Consider the following 24,747-nt stretch of genomic DNA (forward strand, 5'->3'; position numbering starts at 1 on the left):
TTGGAAAGTTTACTTATAGATTTAAGCAAGCAAATCAAATAAAATTTAATATTTTTATTCGTTGAACAAAAGAGAAGAGTTGGTGTTTTCTTTTTGATTTCATTGTTATTTGTTGAGTGCCTGAAAGTATGCAATAATTTTGGGGAATTTCATTACTATCATAGTTGCCAGACTAATAATCTAATCTAAATATATAAAAGAGTAGTAAAATAACTGAATGAGGGATAATCAACGCCTATATGAAATGGTTGAAGATAAAAATCTTGAAATGTTGCGCGAAGGTCACGCGTAGGCGTGCCAGCCTTAGACTTTGGAAATTCTAACGAAAAGGAAAACTACTAAAATGCATTAAAACTTGAATACTTTGTATTGTACAAACGGAATGAGCTAGAATTTAGAAATCTGGAATGAGAATCAAAGATGGAGTGCAGGATATATTTACCAAAAGGTTTTTAAAAAACTCGAACTCAAAAGGTTACGAAAAATTGTTAAAATGGTACTAAACCTCTTGAATGGTACCATTTGGTATTATGTGAACGATTAGAGCTAAAACTTGAATTTTGGTACGAGAATCAAAGTTGAAAAGTAAGTTTAATATATGAAGGTGGTTTTGGAAATGTGTACTACGTGTGCAAACTGTACCAAATGGCACTAAATTTAGAACAAGTTGATTTGGGGTTAACGAATGTAGCTGAAAATTTGAAATTTTATATTGGGTTCTCTGTTGGTGGTAGGTTTGTCATAATGAGGGGGCTTAGGTAATATGTACTACAAGTGCATAAAAGTACTAAATAGAACTATATTTGGTACAATTTGGTATTTGGCGAATAGTTGTACTAAAAGTACTAAGTGGTACTATATTTGACATTGGGTGAAGGGTTAGAAATAAAATTCTGAAATTTGATATTTAGATTACTGATGGTATATGTGTTTGAGATTTAACGGCGGTTTGGAAATGCGTCTTACGAAAAGTACTAATTAGTACTGATTTGGTATTGGATAGAGCTAGAGTCCTGAAATTTGATATTATGATCACTGTTGGTGTTTGTGGTGTGATCTCGAGGTGATTTTGGATATGCGTACTAAAATGGTACTAAATTTGGTATTGGGGAAAAAAGACCAAAGAGGGGAAAATCCTGAAATTTGATATTAAGATCACTGTTTGTATCTGAGTTTGAGATCTGGCGGTGGTCTTGGAAATGCGTATTATTATTGTTCGAAATGTACTAAAGTGAACTAAATATGTTATTGATTGAACATATAGTGCTAAATTCGGTATTGGGCCAAGGGATAGAAACTAAGGTTAGAATCTTCGAATTTGATATTGAGGTATTTGTTAGTGTCTGGGGTTAAGATATGGAGGTAGTTTGGAAATGTGTACTATACGTTATCGAAAAATACTAAATGACACTAAATTTGTTATTGGGTGAAGGAAAAGAACTAGAATCCTGAAATTTGATATTGAGGTCACTATTGGTATCTGGAATGGAGACTTGGGAGGTGGGTTTGGAAATGTGTACTATAATTTTAGCAAAAGTACTAAATGGTTCTAAATTTAGTATAGTATTATATTCAGGTCTCTGTTGGTATCTGGAATTGAGATAGGCATGTGGTTTTGGAAATGTGTACTATAGTTGTACGAAAAGTACTAATTTGTACTAAATTTGATATTTGGTGAAAGAATAGAGCTGAAATCCTTATATGTGATATAGATGTCGCTGTTGATGTCTGGGTTTGAGAAGGTAGCTTTGGAAATGCGTATATAATTGCACAAAAGTACTAAATAGGGCTACATTTGGTATTGGGTGATATAATATAGCTGACATTTGATATAGATGTCACTGTCAGTGTCCGTGGTTAAGATATGGAGATGGTTTAGAAAATGTGTACAATAATTATTCGAAAAGTACTAATTGGTACTAAATTGGGTTTGGATGAAGGGATATAGCTGGAATCCCAAAATTTTATATTGGGTTTACTTTTGATTTCTAGGATAGAAAAATTGGATTCATAGTTTTAATGGTTTTACTTACATTCCCCTCGGTAAACCTCAAAATGAAAGATTTTGAAGACTTTTTGGTGTAAAAGGAAAACATTTTCCTATTATTTTTTCCGAAAAGGGAAAAAATGTATAATCTTGAAAGTCTGAATATTTAGCACAATGTACACAGTTTTTATTTAAAAATGTCTCAAATATAGATGTCAACAGAAACCTCATTATCAAATTTGATAATTCCAGCCCTACCCCTTCACCCACTACCAAATTTAGTACCATTTGGGACTTTATGAACCACCGAAGCGGAAATCGGATGGAGTTCAGAGATGGGCAATATCGACCCACTCCTTCTGAAATAGAAAATAAAATACCGCATAGGAAGAGAACGGATAATCTGATTTTGTGCAAACTTTTCAAATCGTGATATTTACATTGGGTGTGAGAATGGACAAGATCGGACTACCCCTTCTAGTACCTCTACCACAAAGGGTCCAAAGTTGGAATATCTAAAGCGCTCATAAATGCGAAATATAATTCAGATTCTCTTTAAATTTCACACATACCAATATTTTTATCATTAAAAAACCGGGTGTAAAGATGGAGTACAGGGTGAAATAAAAAAAAACCTGCCACAAAGTCAAACGCCATAATTTTTACATTTTTTTAGATTTTATTGAATGAAAGATAAAAATATCGGAAATAGCATCAAATTTTAGAATAAGTTTAGATTTGTTCGAATTGGTCACCTTTGGCACGAATTATGGCCTTCAAACGGCAAATGAAACCGTCACACGCCGTTTGTATGTTGCCCTGCGGTATTTTGGCCCATTCCCTGCGAAGCGCTTGCTTGAGGGGATCGACACTTTGGGATTTTTTAGTGCCAACCTTTCCAAAAAAACTCCAGACACAATAGTCCAACGGATTGGCATCTGGAGATTTTGGTGGCCATTGTGCGCAGGAAATTAAGCGACAAACTTCATTCTGTAACCATTCATGGGTGGCTGAGTGCGATGGTGCAGAGTCCTATTGGAATGTCCAAGGTCTGCAGCCAAAATTTTTGCGTGCCCAAGGCTTTAATACACCGCCCAGAATATTTTTGCGATAATATTCGGCATTTATTCTGATGATCGATTAATACGAGCGGAGAGCGACCATCGGCTGTTATGGCGGCCCACACCATCACCATGGCCGGCGCTTGAGTTCTGGTGGCCAACCCAAGGTGCACATTTTCAGCTGACCTCTTTGGCAAGTAAACACGCTCATTTTGTTTGTTTACAAATTGCTGGACAACGAATGTTTTCTCATCGGAGAAAACCAAACTCTGCAATTCCCCACTTTCGGTCAAGCGAAGCAACTCTTTAGCTCTTTTGAGTCTATTTTCTTTCTGTTGCGGTGTAAGTTCTTGAACTTTTTGGAATCTCTCAACTTTTTGGAATTTTTCAATATTTGCCGATTTGAATATTGCGATATGTTCAGCTCTCGAACCATTTTTCGGGCACTACGATGCGGTTTTCAATCTTTACTTTTCGAACCATTTCTGCTGATGTTGCTGTTTCCTTCCGTCCACTTCCTCGACGCCGGGCTACGCTACCAGTATCACGATAACGAGCGATGGTACGAGACACAAAAGATTTATTCACATTTAAATGCTGGAGTGTTCTAACGATAGCTACTTGTGGTTTTACAGGCAAAAAAAATAAAAAAAATCACACTGTCACGCTTAAATTCCATCACGAATAAATGAGCTGTCACTGGAATAATTTAAACAGCTGTCGGACGAGTGGCTTAGAAATGACAGACAGTCTGAAGTTGGTTGCAGTTTTTTCATCTCACCCTGTATAGCGGACCACTTTTTCTGGTCATCCCCCACAAAGGTTAAAATTTGGAATAACCAAATTGCTCTTGAAATGCGAAATAAGCATCCGATCATTTTTAAATTTCGCACATCCCAATATTTTTTTTCCAAAGCAAGATCTGATGTGAAGATGGGATATATCGGACCATTCCTTTGTATACCTTCCCCACAAAGGTTCAACATTTGGTGTATCTAAAACGACCATAAATTTTAAATTTCGCACATCCCAATAATAAAACCGACTAACAACTTCTGATACCTCCCGCACAACGGTCAACATTTTGCATAAAAATAACTATTACAAAATGTGAAATAAGAGTCCTATTGTCTTCAAATTTCGCACATTCCAATATTTCTACCAAAACAAGATGAGGTATAAGGTACGGATGGAACGAACTTTTCCTTCCAATATCTCCCCCAACCTAAAACTACACAGGATCTAGTATGGAGATATAATATATCGCTCCTCTCTCTCTGTTACCTCACCCACAAAAGTTCAAATTTTTGAATTTTCTTCAAATCTTGTATATTACAATATCTTTACCAACAAGAGATCTGATCTGAATATGAAATGTATGGGCCACTCCCGCTGGTACCTTTCGATTTTCTTCAAAAATCATGTATATGCGGTATGTTGACCCACTCTTTCTGGTGGATTCCCAAAAAAAAAAAAACATTTTCAAAAAGTATATACACATTATCCAAAGCTGTCACCTCCAATGATTATAGCAGGTCATAAGTGAAATGGAGAATATTGTACTACTCCATCGGGAGCTCTCCTATGGAGGGTCAAAATTTTGAATAATAATGAAACATGTCAAAATATATATAACTCGTTTGATTTAATTTTAAATAATATCTTTTCTATCGTGGATTTTCAAATAATATTTTTTTCAACCGTGAATTTTCAAATAATATTTTTTCCAATCGTGGAATTTTAAATATTTTTTTTAATTATAGATTTTTGAAAAAAAAAATTTCAATCCAAATAAATAAAAATACATTTTTTTGCATATAATCGTTTTCATTATTTATTTACATTTTATAAAAAAAAATATTAAGTATTTTTTTATTGTTTACTAACTTAAAGACGAATGTAATCAGGAGCATATTATGGAATTTCAAAAAACATTGAAAAGGAATATACGAAATAAACATAAGGAAATAATAAAGCTATCATCACAATGACCAAATTTACGACCAAAAAAAAGTCCTTCAATAATTTTTTTCATAATAGTTTCCAAAAAATGCTTCTACAAATTTTGTTCATTTCAAAAATTAGCTGTTCTTCTTCCTTTACACAGGGAACAATTCATTGTAGGTGAAATTTTCTATAATTTTACGTGATATAGCCAAGAATTTCTTCTCCAAGGCCCGTTCAATGGGCCCAATCAGCTCGTTTGTGAAGACTTCGAAATTTTGATTGATCGTATCGTTGACCACATCACCCAGGGCCTTGTCGCCGTTAAAGAGATTCTCCAGGCGTATGCGTCCCTTGCCGGTACGAATTTTCACTTCCAAATTATTGATCTGCAGATATTCATCGCCATTGACTTCCTTGACGTCGAAAAGGATTTTCACAAAGGCATAGAAGTTGGCTAAATTTTCGAAAAAGAAAACAAATATAAAAAGGTTTAGGGAAAAAGTTTTGAATAACCCACTAAAATTGCCGGTGAAGGGACCATTACCTCGCAGAGGCAATGTCAAAATTTGGCCATTTATGTCGTAGTTGCCTTCTCCCTGAAGCCGTGGCAAATTTATTTCAAAGTCGTAACGCATTCCATTGTTTGAGTTTCTGAAATAATTCGAAGAATTATGATAGAGATTTTTGTATAAATTTAATTTTTTTTTCTGAAACTAGTAGAGCCATAAAGTATATAATGTACCGCTTCATCCAAGCCTAACTAGAATGGCAAAATCTTCGATAAAGCAATATTCATTAAAAATTCACGAGCGTCATCGAAAAATTGAATGAGCGAGTTTTTCTGAGGTCTGAAATCATCTACTTCTTCTGCCAATAGACAAAGGGTTAAGGTCAAGTAGGCATGCCATCAAACCTTCAAAACTTTTATTCTAAGATAGCTCAGACAGGGGTGCAAATGCCTCCGACTTTTTTCAGTTCTCTTCTGTACTCCGTGCCTCAGCTCGTCTATAACAAAGGCACACTTCCTTCTTTTGGCTCGCTTAGAGGTAAAACGACTCTATAGTTCAACTCGCATAGGAGGATTGTGCTCTATACTTCAAATCGCCTAGAGAGAAGGCGACACTATAGGACGAAGAGAAGACGACTCCTTGTTGCAAACTTTCTGGAAAGAAGGCGACTCCTAGTGCAGATTTCCTGGAGAGAAAGCAACTATCTGTGGAAGCTGGCCTATAAGGAAGGCTGTTAAATTGAATTTGTCTAAACAAGTTCAAGAGGGACGTTGGCTCTCTACTGAAACAGGCCCAAAGAGAAGCCGACTTTCTGTACCTGGTTTCCTAGACAGATAGCGGCACCCTACTGCAGATTTTTGGAGAGAAGGTGACTCTCTGCGGTCGCTGGCCTTTAAGGAAGGCTATCTGCTTGAGGTCGTCTAAAATGAAGGCCAAGTAAGGACTCCTCTTCCTGTTTTTTAATATTTCTAAACTTTTTTTCATATCTGTGTATTTTCTTTATCTGGGATCAGTTGCCAAATGGTGTTGGCAAGCATTTTAGCTCAAACCTGAGCGGAACGGATATTGACATTTTTAAGTTTTTTTGAAGACCAAAGGACCATAATTTTTTAAGGAATGTATTTTCCCAATCGAGAGTATTTTCTATAAATATATTTTTCTGGATCAGAGAGATCGGAGTCCGAATCGTGGATTTTTGTAAAATAATTTTAGATGTTTTATCCCTCCACCATACTATGAAAGGTATAATAAACACTAAAAATACTCATGACAGACCCAACAAAGTGTAAATATTCTTGATCAGCGCACAATTTTTCAGAAGGCAAGTTAATTTCGAAAATAGGTCATGTCGGTCCACGTTTTCGTCCCCAAATAACGTTACCTCCCTTTATTCACCGGAATTCAAATTTCGTATTTGAAGATCTTAATAGGCACTATAGCCTATGACTAAAAATGACTTATGCAAGTCTACCTCTTCGTATAACCCTTCGTTTTCATTTAAGCGGTATTTTTCGGAATTGTTTGAAAAATTTTAAGTTCCTTCCAAATGGTGGAGCTGCTTTTAACTTGTTTAATCCTAATTTTTTAAGGGTCAACATCAGAAACGTGGAATTTTTCAAGGATGAATATCAAAAACGTATATTTTTTATACATAATTTTTCAAGAAACGTGGACTTTTTAAACTTAATTTTTTCAAGGATCTGCATCAGGAACGAGGATTTTTAAGCCTAATTTTTTAAGGATCAACATTAGAAGCGTCGATTTTTTAAACCAATTTTTCAAAGTGATTTTTTGAAGATTAACATTAGAAACGTGGATTTTTAAACTTAATTTTTTAACGTAGATTTTTGACCAGCAAAGAAAGTCCAAAAGTCGGGCGGGGCCGACTTTATGATATCCTACACCACTTTGTTAATTTAGTAGAGTTCCGCATAACAATTAAAAGTTTTTATGGGAGAATTTAATCATACACGCTATGATTATAATCATAATTTAAAGTTCAAAGGACTAAATATGCCGAAGCATTTGTATCTTTTAAATTTGGACTCGTATTGCCCATTTGGTGCAAAATTAATTTGAAATCAGATAAAGATATATATGGGAGCTATATCCAAATCCGAACCGATCTCGATAAAATTTGGCAAAGATATTTCTGAGCTGTATTTAATATATTTCCCTGAATATCGTTGTAACGGAGTGCATGTTACGGCTGTGGGTAACAAATCCAACAAATCAGCTGAACAATATATATGGGAGCTATAGCTATATCTAAACCGATCTTCACCAAATTTGGCGTACTCGCTTCTAGTCTCAATTCGGTCGCATGTGACTCAATTCGGTCGCAAATTCCGCCAAATTTGGGCAAATATTAGACGTTTCATTGTACACAAATGAAAGGTAAATCGGACGAAGTTATATATGGGAGCTATATCCCAATCTGAACTGAACTCGATAAAATGTAGCAAAGATATTTCTGAGCTGTATTTGATATATTTCCCCAAATATTGTTTTTACAGAGTGCATATTACGGCTGCGGAGGACAAAAATAACAAATCGGATGGACAATATATATGGGAGCTATAACTATATCTGAACCGATTTCGATCGAATTTGGCATACTTATTTCAGGCTTAATTTGGTTGTATCTGCAAAATTCCATACTATTCGGGCTGATATTACACGTTTGGTGCAAAATAAAAGGCAAATCCCGCGAAGATATATATGAGAGCTATATCTAATTTTTTACCGATTATCTCCAATTTCAATATTTGAGGATTAATAGAGCCATAATCTTAGAGTTTTAGAGACATTTTTTTGAGATTTATGGAACCAATATGGGCCAAACAAGTGTTGTTTGGAAAATTTCATCTCAATCGGATAATGAATGCGGCCTGCATTTTGTTCAGAAGAATACATGGACAGGCGGACGGACGGACAGACGGACTGACATGCATAAATCAACTCAGAAAGTGATTCTATGGAGATCCTCAAAAGTAACTATGGGCCATCCCGCTTCCTTCTCCATGTTACAAACAAATGCACAAATACATAATGACTAATTTTTGAAAGATTAACTTCAGAAACGTAAATTTTTTAAACCCAATTTTTGCACGTGGATTCTTGAAGACTATTTTTCGAAAGAATAGCATCACAAACGGGGATTTTCTAAACCTATTTTTTCAAGGACGAACATCAGAAACGAGGACTAAAAGTAGGAATCGTGATGTTCTTCAGAATATATATTTGAGGATTATGACGTTTTTTAAATCGATCGTGGAGTATTGAAGAATATTTTTTCAAATATCAATATATTCAGAATCGGGTAGCTTTTAATAATTGTTAAATTGTTATTTTTATACCCTCCACCATACTATGGAGGGTATATTAATTTTGTCATTCCGTTTGTAACTCCTCGAAATACTCATGTCAGACCCAACAAAGTATATATATTCTTGATCAGCGTAAAATTCTAAGACGATTTAGCCATGTCCGTCTGTCTGTCTGTGTGTCTGTCCGTCTGTCTGTTGTAATCACGCTATCTTTCGAAAAAATTGAGATAGAAGGCTAACATTTTGCACACATGTATATTTTCCCAGTAGGCAGGTTAAGTTCGTAAATGGGCCATGTAGGTCCAAGTTATCATATAGCCCCCATATAACGGTACCTCCCGATATTCGGAATTTTGATGATTTTAGGCACATTATTCACCGGAATTATTTCAAATTTGGTATTTGAAGTTCGTAATGGATACTAGAGCCTAAGACAGAAAATTATCTGTGCAGGTCCACGTCTTCATATAGCCCCCATATAACGGTACCCCCCGATATTCGGTATTTTGATGATTGTAGCGACATTGTTTACCGGAATCGTTTCAAATTTGGTATTTGAAGTTCGTAATGGATACTTCATCCAAATTCAAAAAATGAGCCATGTAGGTCCACGTCTTCATATAGCCCCCATATAACGGTACCCCCCGATATTCGGTATTTTAATGATTTTAACGACATTATTTACAGGGATTCTTTCAAATTTCGCATGTGAAGTTCGTAATGGATACTTCAGCCCATGCCAGAAACGGTACCCCCCATATTCGGTATTTTGACGATTTTAGCTACATTATAAACAGATTTTTCTTCAAGTTTCGCATTTAAATATTGTAATAATTTATGAAAAAAGTTGCCTATGCAGGCCCACGTCGTCGTAAAAGCATTCGGTAGTTTTAAGATTTTAACAGAATTTTTAACGGTATTTTTTTTTGGAATTTGCCAAATTTGTACCGAATGGTGGAGAGTATTAAAAGTTCGGCCCGGCCGAACTTACAGCTTTTTTACTTGTTATATTATATATTATATTTTTAGGGGCTAGTGTAGTCAATAATGTAGAGATTAAAAAATATATTTTTATGGAATCGATAGAGTTGTAAAGAATATTTTTTAGGGGCCGATGGAAGCAATATCGTGAATTTTTTGGGGATATTTTTGAGCACCAATGTCATACAGTTTCAAAAAATATATTAAGGGGCCAGTAGACCCAATATCGAGGGGTATATAAAAAAGGTCTTAAGGAACCAATAGAGCCAATTTTGTATTTTATTATAGTTTCTTAAAAAAAATCTGAAGACGATTAACGATTAACAGAATGATAATATTTAAGTTTAAGGAACGTTTTATAAGGGACCAATACAGTCCCGATCGGGAGTGTTATTAAGTTTTTTTTTAAACCCCAGATTTTAGAAATATTTTTTGAAAGCTAACATTATCCTTATCGTTTGTTGTAGGGTCAACTGAGCCATTAACGTTCATTCTTTCAGAACTTTTCCTAAGATTTGGAAAAAACGTCGATAATTAGGAAATTTTTATGAATTTTTTGAGGACCAAGTTTTTAAAAATATTTTTTAAACATTTTTGTTTGAAGGCCACCAGAGTTTTTAATGTGTATTTTGTTAAAAATATTTTTTAGGAATGGAGATTTGTAAGCCATTTTGATTTTTTTTTTTAATTTGGAATTGTGAATAGCCTTTAGCAACTTACTTGAGCTATTTTAAACATTTTGTTTGAAGGCCACCAGAGTTTTTAATGTGAATTTTGTTTAAAATATTTTTTAGAAATGGAGATTTGTAAGCCATTTTGATTTTTTTTTTTTAATTTGGAATTGTGAATAGCCTTTAGCAACTTACTTGAGCTTTTTAATTTCAAAATTCGATGCTCCGTAGATATTCAAATCTTTCGCCTTAACATTAATACCCGCACTGCCGCCTTCCAATATATTGAGATCACCTATGAACAGGGGTTCCATGGCGGGGACATTCAGCTCCTTGATGCCATCCTTGAGGTAGGGTCGCATGTCGTGAACGGTATTCTTAATACATTCGTTTATCTTTGGATCATTGCGAGAGCAAACTTTTATGTAGTCAGCTGCAGGGGAGAAAGGAATAAGCAATTAAATGAATTTTAAAAAAATTATTAATGAAAAAAAAAAAAAAACAAAAAAAAAAAACAAAAAAAATAATGCAATAAAATAAATTGAAAACCCAACAAACTAGTTGGTTATGATTTTTTTTTGCAAAGGAAGCTCACAGTGTCTGACATTGAAAAAAAGAGGCTTCGTTGTAATTTGCATAGATAATTTATTAGCGTATCTGGGAGTGGGAGGTCGGCTGATCGGTATCCCCCCGTTAATTATTTCAATTTCAAAACTTACGCATTGTTACCGCATACGTTGTTGTTGTCATTTGAGCAATGACCAGTAACAAGCCTACTGCTGCTAGCTGTGACTTCATCTTGTCTACGGAGCGGGCGTTTCGTGTGACTGCAATGAATAAAACGTTTGTAAAAGTAACAATTAAATTTTTTAATTATAAGAATTTGATTTTACATCGATAAATAAAAGTGTTTTTCTTTTTTTTTTCAACACCTTACACTTTAGAATGTGTTAATTTTTAAATGGACAAACAGCTGTAATCAAATCAAAGTCAGATTATTGTTATTATTTTTGTTTTTTTTTTTTTGTTTTTAGTTGTTAATGGGAAAACGAACGACTGACTGGATCAGGAATAAAATTTAATTACATTTTGTCTGAATTTTTAATGCAGTTGCTGTAAAATAATTTGATTGGATGTCTGCTGAAAATGCTTCCCAGTGTAATAAACGTGATTTGCATGTGAATTTCCCAACACTGGATTTAATTGTAAATTGAATTGAATTAGAATTTGATTTAGTAAATTTTTGATTTTGTGCCAATTTTAAGTTATTCACTTCCTTTCTAATTGAGGAGAGGCGTAAATTATTTAAATCGGATATTTAAATTGCAAATAGAGAAGTAATTCATGAAAAGAAATTTTGACGCATGATCGAAAACAAAAGACTTAAGAAACAAACTTTATTGGACCTTTCAATTTCAAATCAAATGTCTTCAAATTTATAGAATGTGTCTATCCCACAAATATTTCATAATTGAGTTAGGCACAGGTTAAAATAGTCTTCAGCTTGACATTTCCAGTAAAGTCGGATGACAAAATCAAAATCAAAAAAGAATCAGAATCAAAAATTCTGCAGATAAATAAATGTGTGGAGACGATTCAAGGGCGTCCGTCTATCGGTCTGTCAGTCTGGCCGGTGCGCACGTTAACTCTCGATGGGAGTATCAGATTTGATCAAAAACTTGGTATGTCGTAATATTATTATGAAACTTTGATCGAGTTCGGAGATTGGCAATATTGGTCCTCCCCCAAACGGTCAAAATGTTCACAGAAAATAATTACCTTATTGAACAAGAAAGGATCAACAAAATGTTGTGCAAACTTTGTATATACTACAATTTTAATCCGTGCTAGGTCAGATGAGAAAATGGATGATATCGACTCACTCCATCATGCACCTCCCTCACAAAGGGTTAAAATAGTTGAATAATAATAACTCTTATAAAATGTGAAATAAGAGTCCGATTGTTATTGCGAATCCTAATACTTATACAAACACAAGAACAGATAGAACGAACCACTCTTGTTAGGTTAGGTTAAAGGACGCGCGGTTACCATATGGCAACCGCTCCACTCGGAGACCAATAGGTCCATTGTTTTCATCCTAAAAGTGGTTGGTAGAAGAGGTGAAGATAAAAGATAAAGTTGTAGAATGTGATCTACGCTAATTGAAGGATTACTATAGGGTCAGTGTTAGAAAAAGAAGACAGGTCATGTGACACTAGTTCTCCCACTAGCCTGTGTCTCACATTAATGAGCGCTGGGCAGTGGCAGAGCAAGTGTTCGACTGTCTCAACTTCTTCTTCATCTTGACAGATCCCACAATAGTCAATGTCGTCGCTGTCCCATTTCGAGGTCATAGCCCTCACCTTACAATGACCTGTGATGATACCCACCACAAGTTTTAAATCAGGTTTTGACAATGACATCAGCGACCTTGCTCTCTTCTCTGAGAGTGTGAGCCAGATTCTTTTGGGGATGGTGCATCCAATTTCGTCCAGCCATTTTTTTTGGATTCTCTCAGAGTAATATCTGTGAATAACCTGTATAAAATGGCACAGTGGTGGCTTAACCGAGTTGTCTACTTCAATTGTAGTTGAGTCGGAACCTAGTCTGGCTGTCTGCAGTCTCATTACCTGGGATGTTATAATGGCCAAGAACCCAACAGAGCTTTATTTACAACCCAGTGTTTTCCAAGGCTTTCCTGCAGTTCAAAACTGCCCTAGACTTGATAGTAAAGGAACTTAAGACCTTCAGTTCCGCTTGACTATCGACATATATAGTCACCGGACCGCTGACCTCAATGCTCCTCGTTACCAGCAGGTCTATGGCCTTTTTGACCGCAAATATTTTCGCCTGAAATACGCTACAGATGTTTCCAAGCTTGTAGGATTCACGAACATTAAGGGTATCACAGAAGACACCAGCTCCCGTATCACACTCCATCTTTGAACCGTCGGTATAAACAGCTATGCCGCGGAAAGGTGGGTTGTTATGGGCCCAGGCGTCTCTATCAGGTATGTGTATGTCAGGTGGTTAAAAGCTTAATCGTGGTAAAATATAGTCACTTGCAAAGGCTATCCCTCCCACATTCCTTACACGCCTTAGAATCGCAGAATGTCCAAAGGGTTGACTGCGCCATTCGCTTAGTTCTCTGAGTCGAGGAGCACTCCTGAATGCCTGTTCCTCCACATATATGCTCAGCGGTCTTAGGCCCAGTAGAGTATCCAGTGCTGCTTGAGGCGTGCTCCTGAAGGCACCCGTTATTAGTAGGGATGCGGCTCTTTGAACTTTGTTAATAGGTCGTGAGTAGGTTGACTTCTTCAAAGAATGCCACCATACTAGAGATCCATAGGTTAGAATGGGGCGAACGATTGACTCATACACCCATTTAAAGATGTGTGGTTTGAGGCCCCAGCCTTTACCTATGGAGTTCTTACAGGAATAGAATGCGATCAAGCCTCTCTTAGCTCATTCCTCGGTGTTCCTCTTCCAACTTAATTGGCAGTCAAGAATAGTACCAACTTATTTGGCTTCTAGTGAGAGGTTTAAAGTGACTCCATCTAGTCTCGGTGATGTAAATGAAGGATATTTCACCACTCTTGTTAACTCATCAAGTCAAAATTTTGAATAATCATAAAACTCATAAAACGCGAAATAATATCTCTGATAAAATGTGAAATAAGTATCCGAATTTTTTGAAATTTCACACATCCAAATTTTTATACTCTGCACCATAATATGGAGGGAATATTTACTTTATCATTCCGTTTGTAACACCTCGATATATACATTTTAGACCCAAAGTACATCCATATATATATATATTCTTGATCAGCATAAAATTCTATGTCGACTTAGCAATGTCCGTCCGGCCGTGGAAACCACTCTAGCTTTCGAATGAAATGAAGCAGTTTAATAACATTTTACTAAGATATGAGTTCGGTCTACAGTACTTTTGGTATTGAAAATGGGCTAAACAGGTCCACGATTTAGTGTAGCCCCCATATAACTTTAAGATTTGTTTGCGTGTTTTATTCACAATTTTAACCCGAATTTGCTGTAAATTGTCAATATGTGTTCACACTATGTAAAAAATATCCTTGGTCAATATAGGTCTAAGTTTTGGTATACGTAGTCTTCATATAACCGTACCTCCCTACATGCGGTATTTTGGTGATTTGGGTCAAACTTTTTACCGGAAATGTTTCAAACTTGGAATTTGAAATTCATAATGGATACTACAGCCTATGACAAAAAAATGCTCATACAGGCCCAGATCTTCGTATAGTCCCGCGTGTTCCCGATACTCGTTATTTTGATGATTTTAGCGACATTATTCGAATTTGTATAAATTTCTTATTTGAAGTCCGTGACGGGTACTACAGCCTGTGACAGAAAATTGAAAATTCGTGTAGCCATCATATAACGGTATCTTTCTATATTCGGTATTTTGATTATTTTCGTATTTTTGAAGTTCCTAATGGGTACTTCTTTTTATGATAGAAAATTGCATATGCAGGTTCACGTCTACATATAGGCCCCAATATAAAAGTAACTTCCTAGTTTTACGATTTTAGCAATATTTTCCAACGGAATTTTTTGGAAATTTGCAAATTCTTTGCAAATGGTGGAGGATATGCAAAGTCTGGCCCGGCCGAATTATTACAACAGCATACCTTTGGCAGAGAAAAGTTTTTCCACCGAGAGCCAAAACTGCCAATTTACATTTTTTTATTAAAGATTTATCAAAGATGCATTCCATATTGAAAACTTTTCCTCCATGGAGTAGTTATGTCTATGAAACTGGAAAAATCAAACAGTGCCTTTTATAGTGTCCACCATAAAATGGAGTATATATTGGATTTGGCATTCTGTTCCCCGAAATATTCTCCGAAGACCACATAAAGTATAAATATTTATGAACAGCGTACAATTCTTGTCGATTTAATAACATAGCTGGCATTATATAAAATAGAGCTTTCGAGTTTTACAAAGACATGATATTATCGCTAGAATATTATTGAACTCAGACATTGACTATAGTATTTCGAAGGTTTCAGTACGAATTTCAAAGCAAATCCGTTGAAATCTTGATGTTCTCAGTGAGTAATTTGGCTTTAATGTAGGTCCTCTTGTAGGGTTATGCCAAAATCCCATAAGTTGGTTCCTCACGGAACATTTGAAAGTTTTACTCCCAATTTCAATTCTCAGTGAGTAGTTTAATATCTTAAAAAAGAAATCCGAATGTAGATCTACTATTTGATACATAGCCCCCATACAACGGTACCTCTTGACATATGGTATTTTCAATGATTCGACCACAATTTCCTACGAAATCAGCGGAGAGATTGACTCCTTCTATAAAAAAAAAAAAAAAAAAAAAAAAAAAAAAAAAAAAAAAACAGTATATAAAGGAAATTCCAAAATTATAAATTCTTTGTGCATAGAATTTTGAACCCTTTGAAAGTTGTGGATGAAAGATTTTAATAGCCAGCATTCAAAATGTGGTTATAGGGGTTGTACAAAAACGTAGACCATTTTCAATATCAACAAGCTAAAAAATATCAGTCGATTTTACCGAGAGATGATGTATACCCTAAGCTATTGTCCGTTTATTTGAATATACTTTGACATCCGCTATGAAAATCAAAATGTTGAGCCTTTATGGCGGAGATTCCGAGGTAGTTGACCAATATTGTCCATTTCTTTTCAGATACAAGTCTGATATAAATATTACTACATGCCAGATTTCGACAATATCCACTACTTTCACCATTTTATACAACAATTTAATTTTTGGAAAATTTGAAATGTGCGTGAGGTATGAGATATTGTGGACCGAGGTATTCCTCTTCATCTAACACTGATAAAAATATTGGTATGTGTGCAATATTACGAGAATAATTGTAAATAAAAATTTTAACTTTAGGAGGCACATCAGATCTCTGGCTGAGAGAAATATTTAGAAAATTTACGAAAGATATAAGTATTGAAAATTGTGATGCTTTTTGGGGTGAGGTAGAAGAAGGAGTTGGCCGATATCTATCATCTTCACACCGTATCTTGAAATGTTTAGAAATATTGAGATGTGCGAATTTTCAAGAGAATCGGATGTTCAGTCCACATTTTATAAGATATATAATTCTTCTAAATTTTTACCCTTTGTGTGGGAGGTACATTTTCACACCTGTCACAGCGCTGATACAACAATTGGGATTTGGTAAGTTTGCACAAAATTAAATGATCCTTTCTTGTTCTATGCGGTATAAAACTAGAAGAAATAAAAAAAAGAACAATACATTTATTGTGAAAATTTTGATCTTTTGTGGGTGAGGTATCAGAGGGAATGGATCGATATTGCCCATCTCCGAAATCGATCTAAGTCTCATTATAATGTTTCAATATACCAAGTTTGGATCAAATCGAAATGTATCGTGCGGACCAGCGAGCCAGCCAGATAGACAGACAGATAGACGGACTCCCCTAGATCTAATCCAATGTTTTGAAACGAATTTGGTCTAAAGGGACCTAGGGTCTATAAGTTTCAGCGCCCGTTTTCCTTCAAATTTGAACACATCAACATTTCAGCCAATATTCACATATTCTTCACATTTCCGTCATACATATTAGCCCACCACTTCTTGTACATACTCCAAAAATTGTCAATATTTGGGATATTAATACTATTAATAATATGTGAAATCAGTGCCAGAGTCTCTCACCAAAGTCTCACTTCCCAATATTAGATTGAGTGTAAAGACGATCCACTCTTTTTGGTAACCTCCTCATAAACGGTAAACATTAAAAAAAATTGAAATCACATCAAATGCCTATATAGCCTTTGTCAAACGTTTCAGTCAAAATTGAATCAAGTATGAAAATGGAATATATCGGTCCACTACCTTCCCTACATACCGCAATATAAAGAAATTCTGCATTCAGAATAGAATACTGGCAATTTTTGAGTTGATTGAAAAATAATAAGTTAATGAAATAGATTAAAAAAATATTTTTTTTTTCTAAATTTGCAGTGTTTTTACAGGTTACAATTACAGACCAATCCACAAGAGATTAAATGTTAGGACAGGGACTATGCCTACATCTTTCAATTGCAATCGGATAATTTTATTCCTACTCGAATAAGAGGAAATCATTCTCGCTATTTTTTGAGTGACATTGGAAAATTTCGAGTAAAAACAAAAACTTCCATTTCGGAGATATGCTTGTCACTTCCTTTCAAAAGCACAAAATAAATGAAAGCTACACTTCTGACCTAACATTTATATTGATTTAGTAGACGTATATAGTCAAATATGGTATAATCTGCAAAATATATACACAGGAATTTTAAATTTTCAAATATTTATTTGGACTCCCATTAGCACGACAAATTTCGCAAAGTCTCGTGGTTTCAGTCAAAACCAGAAACCCTATGCGGCATTGTCAATGAGAAACATTATCGCAAATTGAAAAAATTAAAAAAAAACATTTTTAAAGTTTTTGCTGAAGAAAATTATGCTTTTGCTTACTCGAAACTTGTGGATCTTTTACGAAAATTACATTCAAGGACCACCTTATTAAGAATTGTGGATTAATTTTTTTTTTAAATTTTAATAGGAACATGTAGTTACATTTTTCATAGATTTTTTAAAAAATATTTTGAAGAATTAACAAGTCAAGAAATCTAGAAAATTTTCTGGTCAAAAAATCGTGGATTTTTAAAGAATATTTTAAGAGATTTTTTGTAACAATTGTTTTTTAAGAATATTTTTAGGAACTTTTGTCCAATAATGGCTTTTTTGAAATTTTCAAGGACCTGTATCTGAAAAAAATTTTAAAATTTTTAAATTATATTTTCAAGGACTGTTCGGGTTAAAGTTCACTTAAAATATATATTTATAACCATCCCTAATACTGTTATTAATTTCCATAACATCAGCGTTATAACTTTTAATTTCAAAATCCATATTCCAATCATTCATAAATTGTTTAGCAGCAACTTTAAAATCACAATACACACTAAGAAAGAGTCGCGGGATGCAAAAAAACATGTAATGTATAATTTATTTTTGATATCTGTATGTCCTTTTTTTTGACAAATTAATTTTCAAATTCAAATTTTCAAAAATGCAGTTATGAGAAAAACTCTTTTATTTTATTTCACTAAATATTTTACGTATATTTGTGGTCGAATAGTTTTCTAAATAATTTTTTAAATTATTAAATTACAGTTAAATCCATATTTTTGTTTGCCTCATAGTTTTCTTTTATTTAATTTATAAAATTAAAGTTTCTTCAGTTTCTTTACTATCACATCACTCACTTTTATTATTTAAAAAAAATAATATCCTTGAAGGTAATTTAAATGTTTTGCCAAAAAATATATATTTTTTTTAATTTTGTTATCCTTGAGCCAAAAAAGTCGTTTTGTTTAATTTCTTATCAATTTAAAGTGGTTACTTGTCCGCTGAACAAATCACATCGAAAGCCGAAATTTGTTGTCGAAACGTTAGAATAGAATACCGCAACGAACTGCAATTGAACGCAGAATTTTTATCAATTTATAGAATTTTTCGTTCGTCGTTTGAGACGTGAATCGAAGTGCTCTCGGTCGTTTGTAGTTGTGCTGTAGCAGCTGCTGCTGCAGCTAAACAGTAGCGAATGTAGTGGTAGCAGCAACTTCAAACTAACATGATGTAGTTAGTGTACCCAGTTGGAAATTTTGGTTACGAACAAGTAATTTTTGGCATTCAAAGATTACAAATAATACCAAAAATATTCAAATATTTTTTCTTATTATTTGGCTCTTCAAATGTGGCTTTACCATTTATTGGTCTGTTCCAGTACTGCAAGAATGTAAAAGTTTTTACTACCATAACCGATTTTCGTTTTATGATATCGCAAAAAATTGCTAAAATAGCCAGTCTGCCTGGCTGGCTGGTGCGCACGATAACTCTCGCAGGAGTATCAAATTTGGCCCAAACTTGGTAAATCGTAAAATTATTATCTAACTAAGATCGAGTTCGGAGACGGACAATATTGGTCCACTCCTTTTGGTACCTCTCCCATAAAAGATCGAAATTTTCAAATTTCAGGATACCAAATTTTGACATTTCACCTCTATCGATTAAATCGAAATTGTACCAAATTTAGTACCATTTAGAACTTTTCATGCACATAAGTACAAATTTCAAAAACAGACTCCCTATTCCAATCCTATATTCCACCAGTAATGATAGTTTCAAATTTCAGGATTCCAGCTCCATCCGTTCCTCCAAATTCAATTGCTGCCAAATTTAGTACCGTTAAGTACTTTTCGTATACATGAGTACACACTTCCAAAATTTCCTCCTTACATCGACCCTACTCCTCAACCTTGATTTCCATTCCAGTAACCCACATTCCAAATAAAAGTTCTGGCTCTACTGGTTCGTCGAATACAAAGGGTACCATATTTGGGACTTCCATTCTAGTATGAATTTCCTAAAACCCAGTCTTATCTGACACCTTCGGACCAATAGTCACCCAAACACACTTCCAAAACTACCCCCTTACATCGACCCTATTCATTTTAGTACTTTTCATACATTTTTACACCCTACACCACATAGGATATTATGTCTTTGTGCATTTGTTTGTAACATGTCCGTCCGTCCATCCGTCTGTCTATATATTGCTATGAACAAAATGCAGGTCGCATTTTTTATCCGATTGAAATGAAATGTTCCAATCTATAGTTGTTTGGCCCAAGGACGAACCCTATTGAAATTGGAGATAATCGGGTCAGATTTAGATATAGCTCCCATATATCTTCAACCGATTTAGATTTAATTTTCTGCCGAATGGCCAATATCAGTCCAAATGATGTGAATTTTGGCACAACTGACCGAATTCAGTCAGAACCAAGTACATCAAATTTGGTGATAATCAGTTCAGATATAGCTTTAGCTCCCATTTATATGTTTCATCCGCTTTGATGTTAAAGTCCCTCAAATACGTAATATGCACTCCACAAGAATAACTTTTGGTACCAAATATCAGATACAAACCAGAAATACCTCCGTCAAATTTTATCAAGATCTGTTCAGATTTGGATATAGCTCCCATATATATCCTTAATCCGATTTCAGGTTTATTGTGCAAATAATGCCTAATATCAGCCCAAATGGACAGAATTTCGGCTCGTAGGTTTCCATTTTGTGAAAATCGGCTCCGATATATATTTTTATACCTCCACCATAGCATGGAGGGTATATTAAGTTTGCCATCCCGTTTGTAACACGTCGAAATATACATTTTAGACCCCACACAGTATATTCTTCATCAGCATAAAATTCTATGTCGTTTTAGCGATGTGCGTCCGTCTGTGGAAATCACTCGAGCTTCCGAACGAAATGAAGTAGGTGGATAAAATTTTACTCAAATGTGTAGTATGTCTGCAGGACTTTTGGTATTGAAAATGGGTCATGTAGGTCATTTGGAGTCGATCCAAGTATGTCCGCTCATCCGCCTGTCTGGCTGGAGTGCACGATACCTCTCGAAGGGAGTATCCGATTTGATCCAAACTTGGTATATCGTAATATTATTGTCAAACTTACATTGAGACCGGAGATGGGTAATTTTGGTCCACTCCTTCTGATACCTTCATGTAGGTCCACGTTTGGTATAGCCCCCATATAACGGTACCTCCCGATATTCGGTATTTTGGTAATTTATTTTATTTTATATTTGGTATTTTGATGATTTTGGCGGCATTATTCACCGGAATTTAATTTACTGCTTTAAGTTCGTAATGAATATTACAGCCTAAGACAGAAAATTGTCTGTGCAGGGCCATGTTTTCGCATAGACCCCATATAACGGTATCTCCCGATATGCGGTATTTTGATGATTTTAGCGACCTTAATCACCGAAATTTCGGATTAAATGTTTTAATAGGCACTACAGCCTGTGACAGAAAATTTTCTATGCAGGTCCAGGACTTCGTATAGCCCCGATATAACGATACCTTCCGATATTCGATATTTTGATGATTTTAGCGAATTTTTCGGATTTTATTTATTTTTTTTTTTTTTTGAAAATTGCTAAATTCGTTCCAAATGGTGGAAGGTATTCAAAGTTCGGCCGTGCTGAACTTAAAGCTTCTTTACTTGTTAATTAAGAGTTCTGCCGGTACGTCAAACACAAAGGATATCATACTTAGTACTTTCTAGTGTCATTCTATTACGAATTTCCCAAAACCCAGCCTTATCCGGCACCTTTGGATCAAGAGGAATCCTCAGCTAAAATTTCAAGATTCTAGCTTCCGCCTTTTCGTCTGGGCGTTAATGAATCATTAAGTCAGTCCGTCAATCATTCTACTCTTTTATTAATTTAGGTTGGTGGTAGGTACTTACTCTCTATGGCATGTCCATGTTAAAATAAGGGCCTTGGATATTGTTTTGTAAGTATTAACTAATTCCAAAATTCACTTAATAGCACCATTATTGGGTAAGGAGATTTTTGCTGGGACCATATACTTTATTTAACTCCAGCGAATTCTTGACTTTTAATCTTCCATCATTCCATTTCCAATTGGGTAGCTAGAATTTGTTTCGTATGGATTTAAATGTTGTTGCTGTTGTTGTCTATGAAACTAAATGTTGTCAACGTTCGTTTTGTTTTGTTTTTGGTTTATGTTTTTTGTTTCTTTGTATGCTCGTGTGTATTAAGTTTTGAGAAAATCGTAAAGTCACCATTGATTAATTTTGAATAAAACAAAATCTGGTTAATTGAGATACACAGACATAACACCCAAGTTCAATTATTAAATCTGTTAGTTTTTGTTCTTAAAATTATATTCGAACAATAAACATGAGTTCTTAAAAACTATAAAGTCTTTCCAAAATAACTTCTTCGAAAAGAATATAATAGAATAGCTGGAGAATGATTAGAAGGAATATGTCGGAATTATATACAGATTTCACTTTTTTGTTTCTCCTATCGCAAAATTGTACCGGTCAGCTAGTCATACATGTAGTCAAAATTATATAGAATTACCTGTGTTTTGAATACCCTTTAAATAACAAAAGCCTACAGCTGCCAACCACATTGTAAGGAGGGGAACGATACAAACACACTCAACTATAAATATGGAGATCTATCGCGTGCCATTGTAATAATGCAAGCCATTAACATTTTACGTTTTTCTTTTTGATAAAATTAAACTGTACGAAACTTGGATTGTGTGCGTCGATGTTCATGATTTCCATAAAAAACAACAGCAACAACAATGGAATTCTAAAGAAAACCCTAACCACCACAAAAATTAATTTGGTTGTCAAAGTTCAATACTAACGCCATATTTTGTGAGGCGAAACAAATTATTCTCAACAAAAGCATAATCTTGTGGGCCTAATTCGAAAATAGATTTTTAGAGGCGAGAAATTAATTTTACCCTCAGTCATATGGCTACAGAGGGTATATATCGTTTGATACGAACAAAAGGTGTCTCATCAAAATAAAGGTTTTAGACCCTGGGTCTCGTTGGATCAAATCCGTTTCTGGTCATATATAATCGATCTAGAGGTGTCTGTCCGTCTGTCTCGAAATTTCGAAGGGAGTATCCGATTTGATCCAATCTTGGTGCATCGTAACATTATGGTCAAGCTTAAATCGAATTCGGAGATGGGCAACATCGCTACACTCCTTTCGGTACCACCCCCATAAAGGTCAATATATTCATAGAAAATACTTTACATCATGGAACAAGGAACATCCAATTTTGTTCAAACTTCGGAAATAACAATATTTGTATTAGGGCTAGATCAGGTGCGAATATGGATAATGTCAGCCCACACCATCAAGTATCTTCTTATAAAAAATGAAATTTTTTTCCTGAAATTTTAGACATTTCTAAAAACACAAGATCGGGTGTGAAGATGGAATTTATCGGTCCATTCCTTCTGGTACATCCCCCACAAATGGTCAAAATTTTGAATATCCATGAAGCTCATAAAACGCGAAATTAACATCCGATTTCATTCAGTCTTGGTACATCTTAATATTTCATAAACACAAGATCTGGTATGAAGAGGGATTACGTCGGACCATGCCTTCTGGTACCTCTCCCACAAAGGGTCAACGTTTTGAATAACCAAAACGATTATAAATTCCGAATAAGCATCCGGTTCTCTTCATATTTCACAAATCACATTATTTCTACTACACAATATCTGGTGTGAAGATGTGGCATATCGGTCCACTTCTTCTGGTACCTCCCCCCAAAGGGTCAACATTTTGAATACTCGTGAAGCTTATAGAACGTGAAATTACATCCGATTCCATTCAGACTTTGTAATCTCAAATATTTCCATTAACACAAGATCTGTTTATTAAGATGGTAGATACCGTATCATTTCTTCTGGTACCTTCCCACCACGGGGTCCAAATGTTGAATAATCATACCTCTTATAAAATGTGAAATAAGCAATAGATTTTCTTCCAATTTAGCACATCTCAATATTTCTAGTAACGCAAATCTGGTGTGAAGATGGGATATCCGGTCCAATCCTTTTGGTGCTTCCCCACAATGGGTCAACACTTTGAATAGCCATGAAGCTCATAAAACGAGAAACCAGCATCCGATTATTTCAAATTTGGCACATCTCAATATTTCTATTAACACTAGATTAGGTGTGAAGGTAGAATATGTCGGGACTCATCCTTCTTATACCTCGCCCCCAACGGGTTCATAATTTTGAATAATTATATATCTCATAAAATGCGAAATCAGATTCTCTTCGAATTTCACACATCCCAATATTTTATATCCTACGCCACATAGTGGTAGGGGTATTATGTCTTCGTGCATTTATTTGTATCATGGAGAAGGAAGCGAGATAGACCCATAGTTACTTTTGAGGATCTCCAAAGAATCACTTTCTGAGTCGATTTTTGCATGTCAGTCTATTGGTCCGTCCGTTCGTCTGTCCATGTATTTTTGAGAACCAAATGCAGTCGCATTTATTATCCATTTGAGATGAAATTTTCCACACAATATTTGTTTGGGCCCAAGGACAAATCCTATTGAGATTGGCGAGAATCGGTACAAATTAGATATAGCTCCCACAATATTTCCAACCGATTTCAGGTTACTTGTGGACCAAATACCCAATATCTGTCCAAATGGCCTGAATTTTTGCACATCCGACTGAATCCAGTCTAGAAGAAAGTACAACAATTTTTTGGAAATTGATTCAGCTAGAGCTGTAGCTCCCATAT

The 24,747-nt window shown here is 34.9% G+C and overlaps 1 protein-coding gene across 1 annotated transcript in view; it reads right to left on the reverse strand.

Moving 5' to 3' along the window:
- Positions 1 to 4,864: 4,864 nt before the first annotated feature.
- The window catches only part of LOC101893343 (protein takeout), a gene marked incomplete in the record, with an annotated part of 28,880 nt that continues 8,997 nt past the window's right edge, over positions 4,865 to 24,747 (reverse strand). The window contains 4 exon segments of the mRNA XM_059126515.1: positions 4,865 to 5,449; positions 5,513 to 5,646; positions 10,681 to 10,918; positions 11,205 to 11,312. Coding sequence (XP_058982498.1) covers positions 5,148 to 5,449; positions 5,513 to 5,646; positions 10,681 to 10,918; positions 11,205 to 11,283 — 753 coding nt within the window.

This window comes from Musca domestica, unplaced genomic scaffold (genome assembly GCF_030504385.1).
Source record: "Musca domestica strain aabys unplaced genomic scaffold, Musca_domestica.polishedcontigs.V.1.1 39, whole genome shotgun sequence".
NCBI classification, from domain to species: domain Eukaryota; kingdom Metazoa; phylum Arthropoda; class Insecta; order Diptera; family Muscidae; genus Musca; species Musca domestica.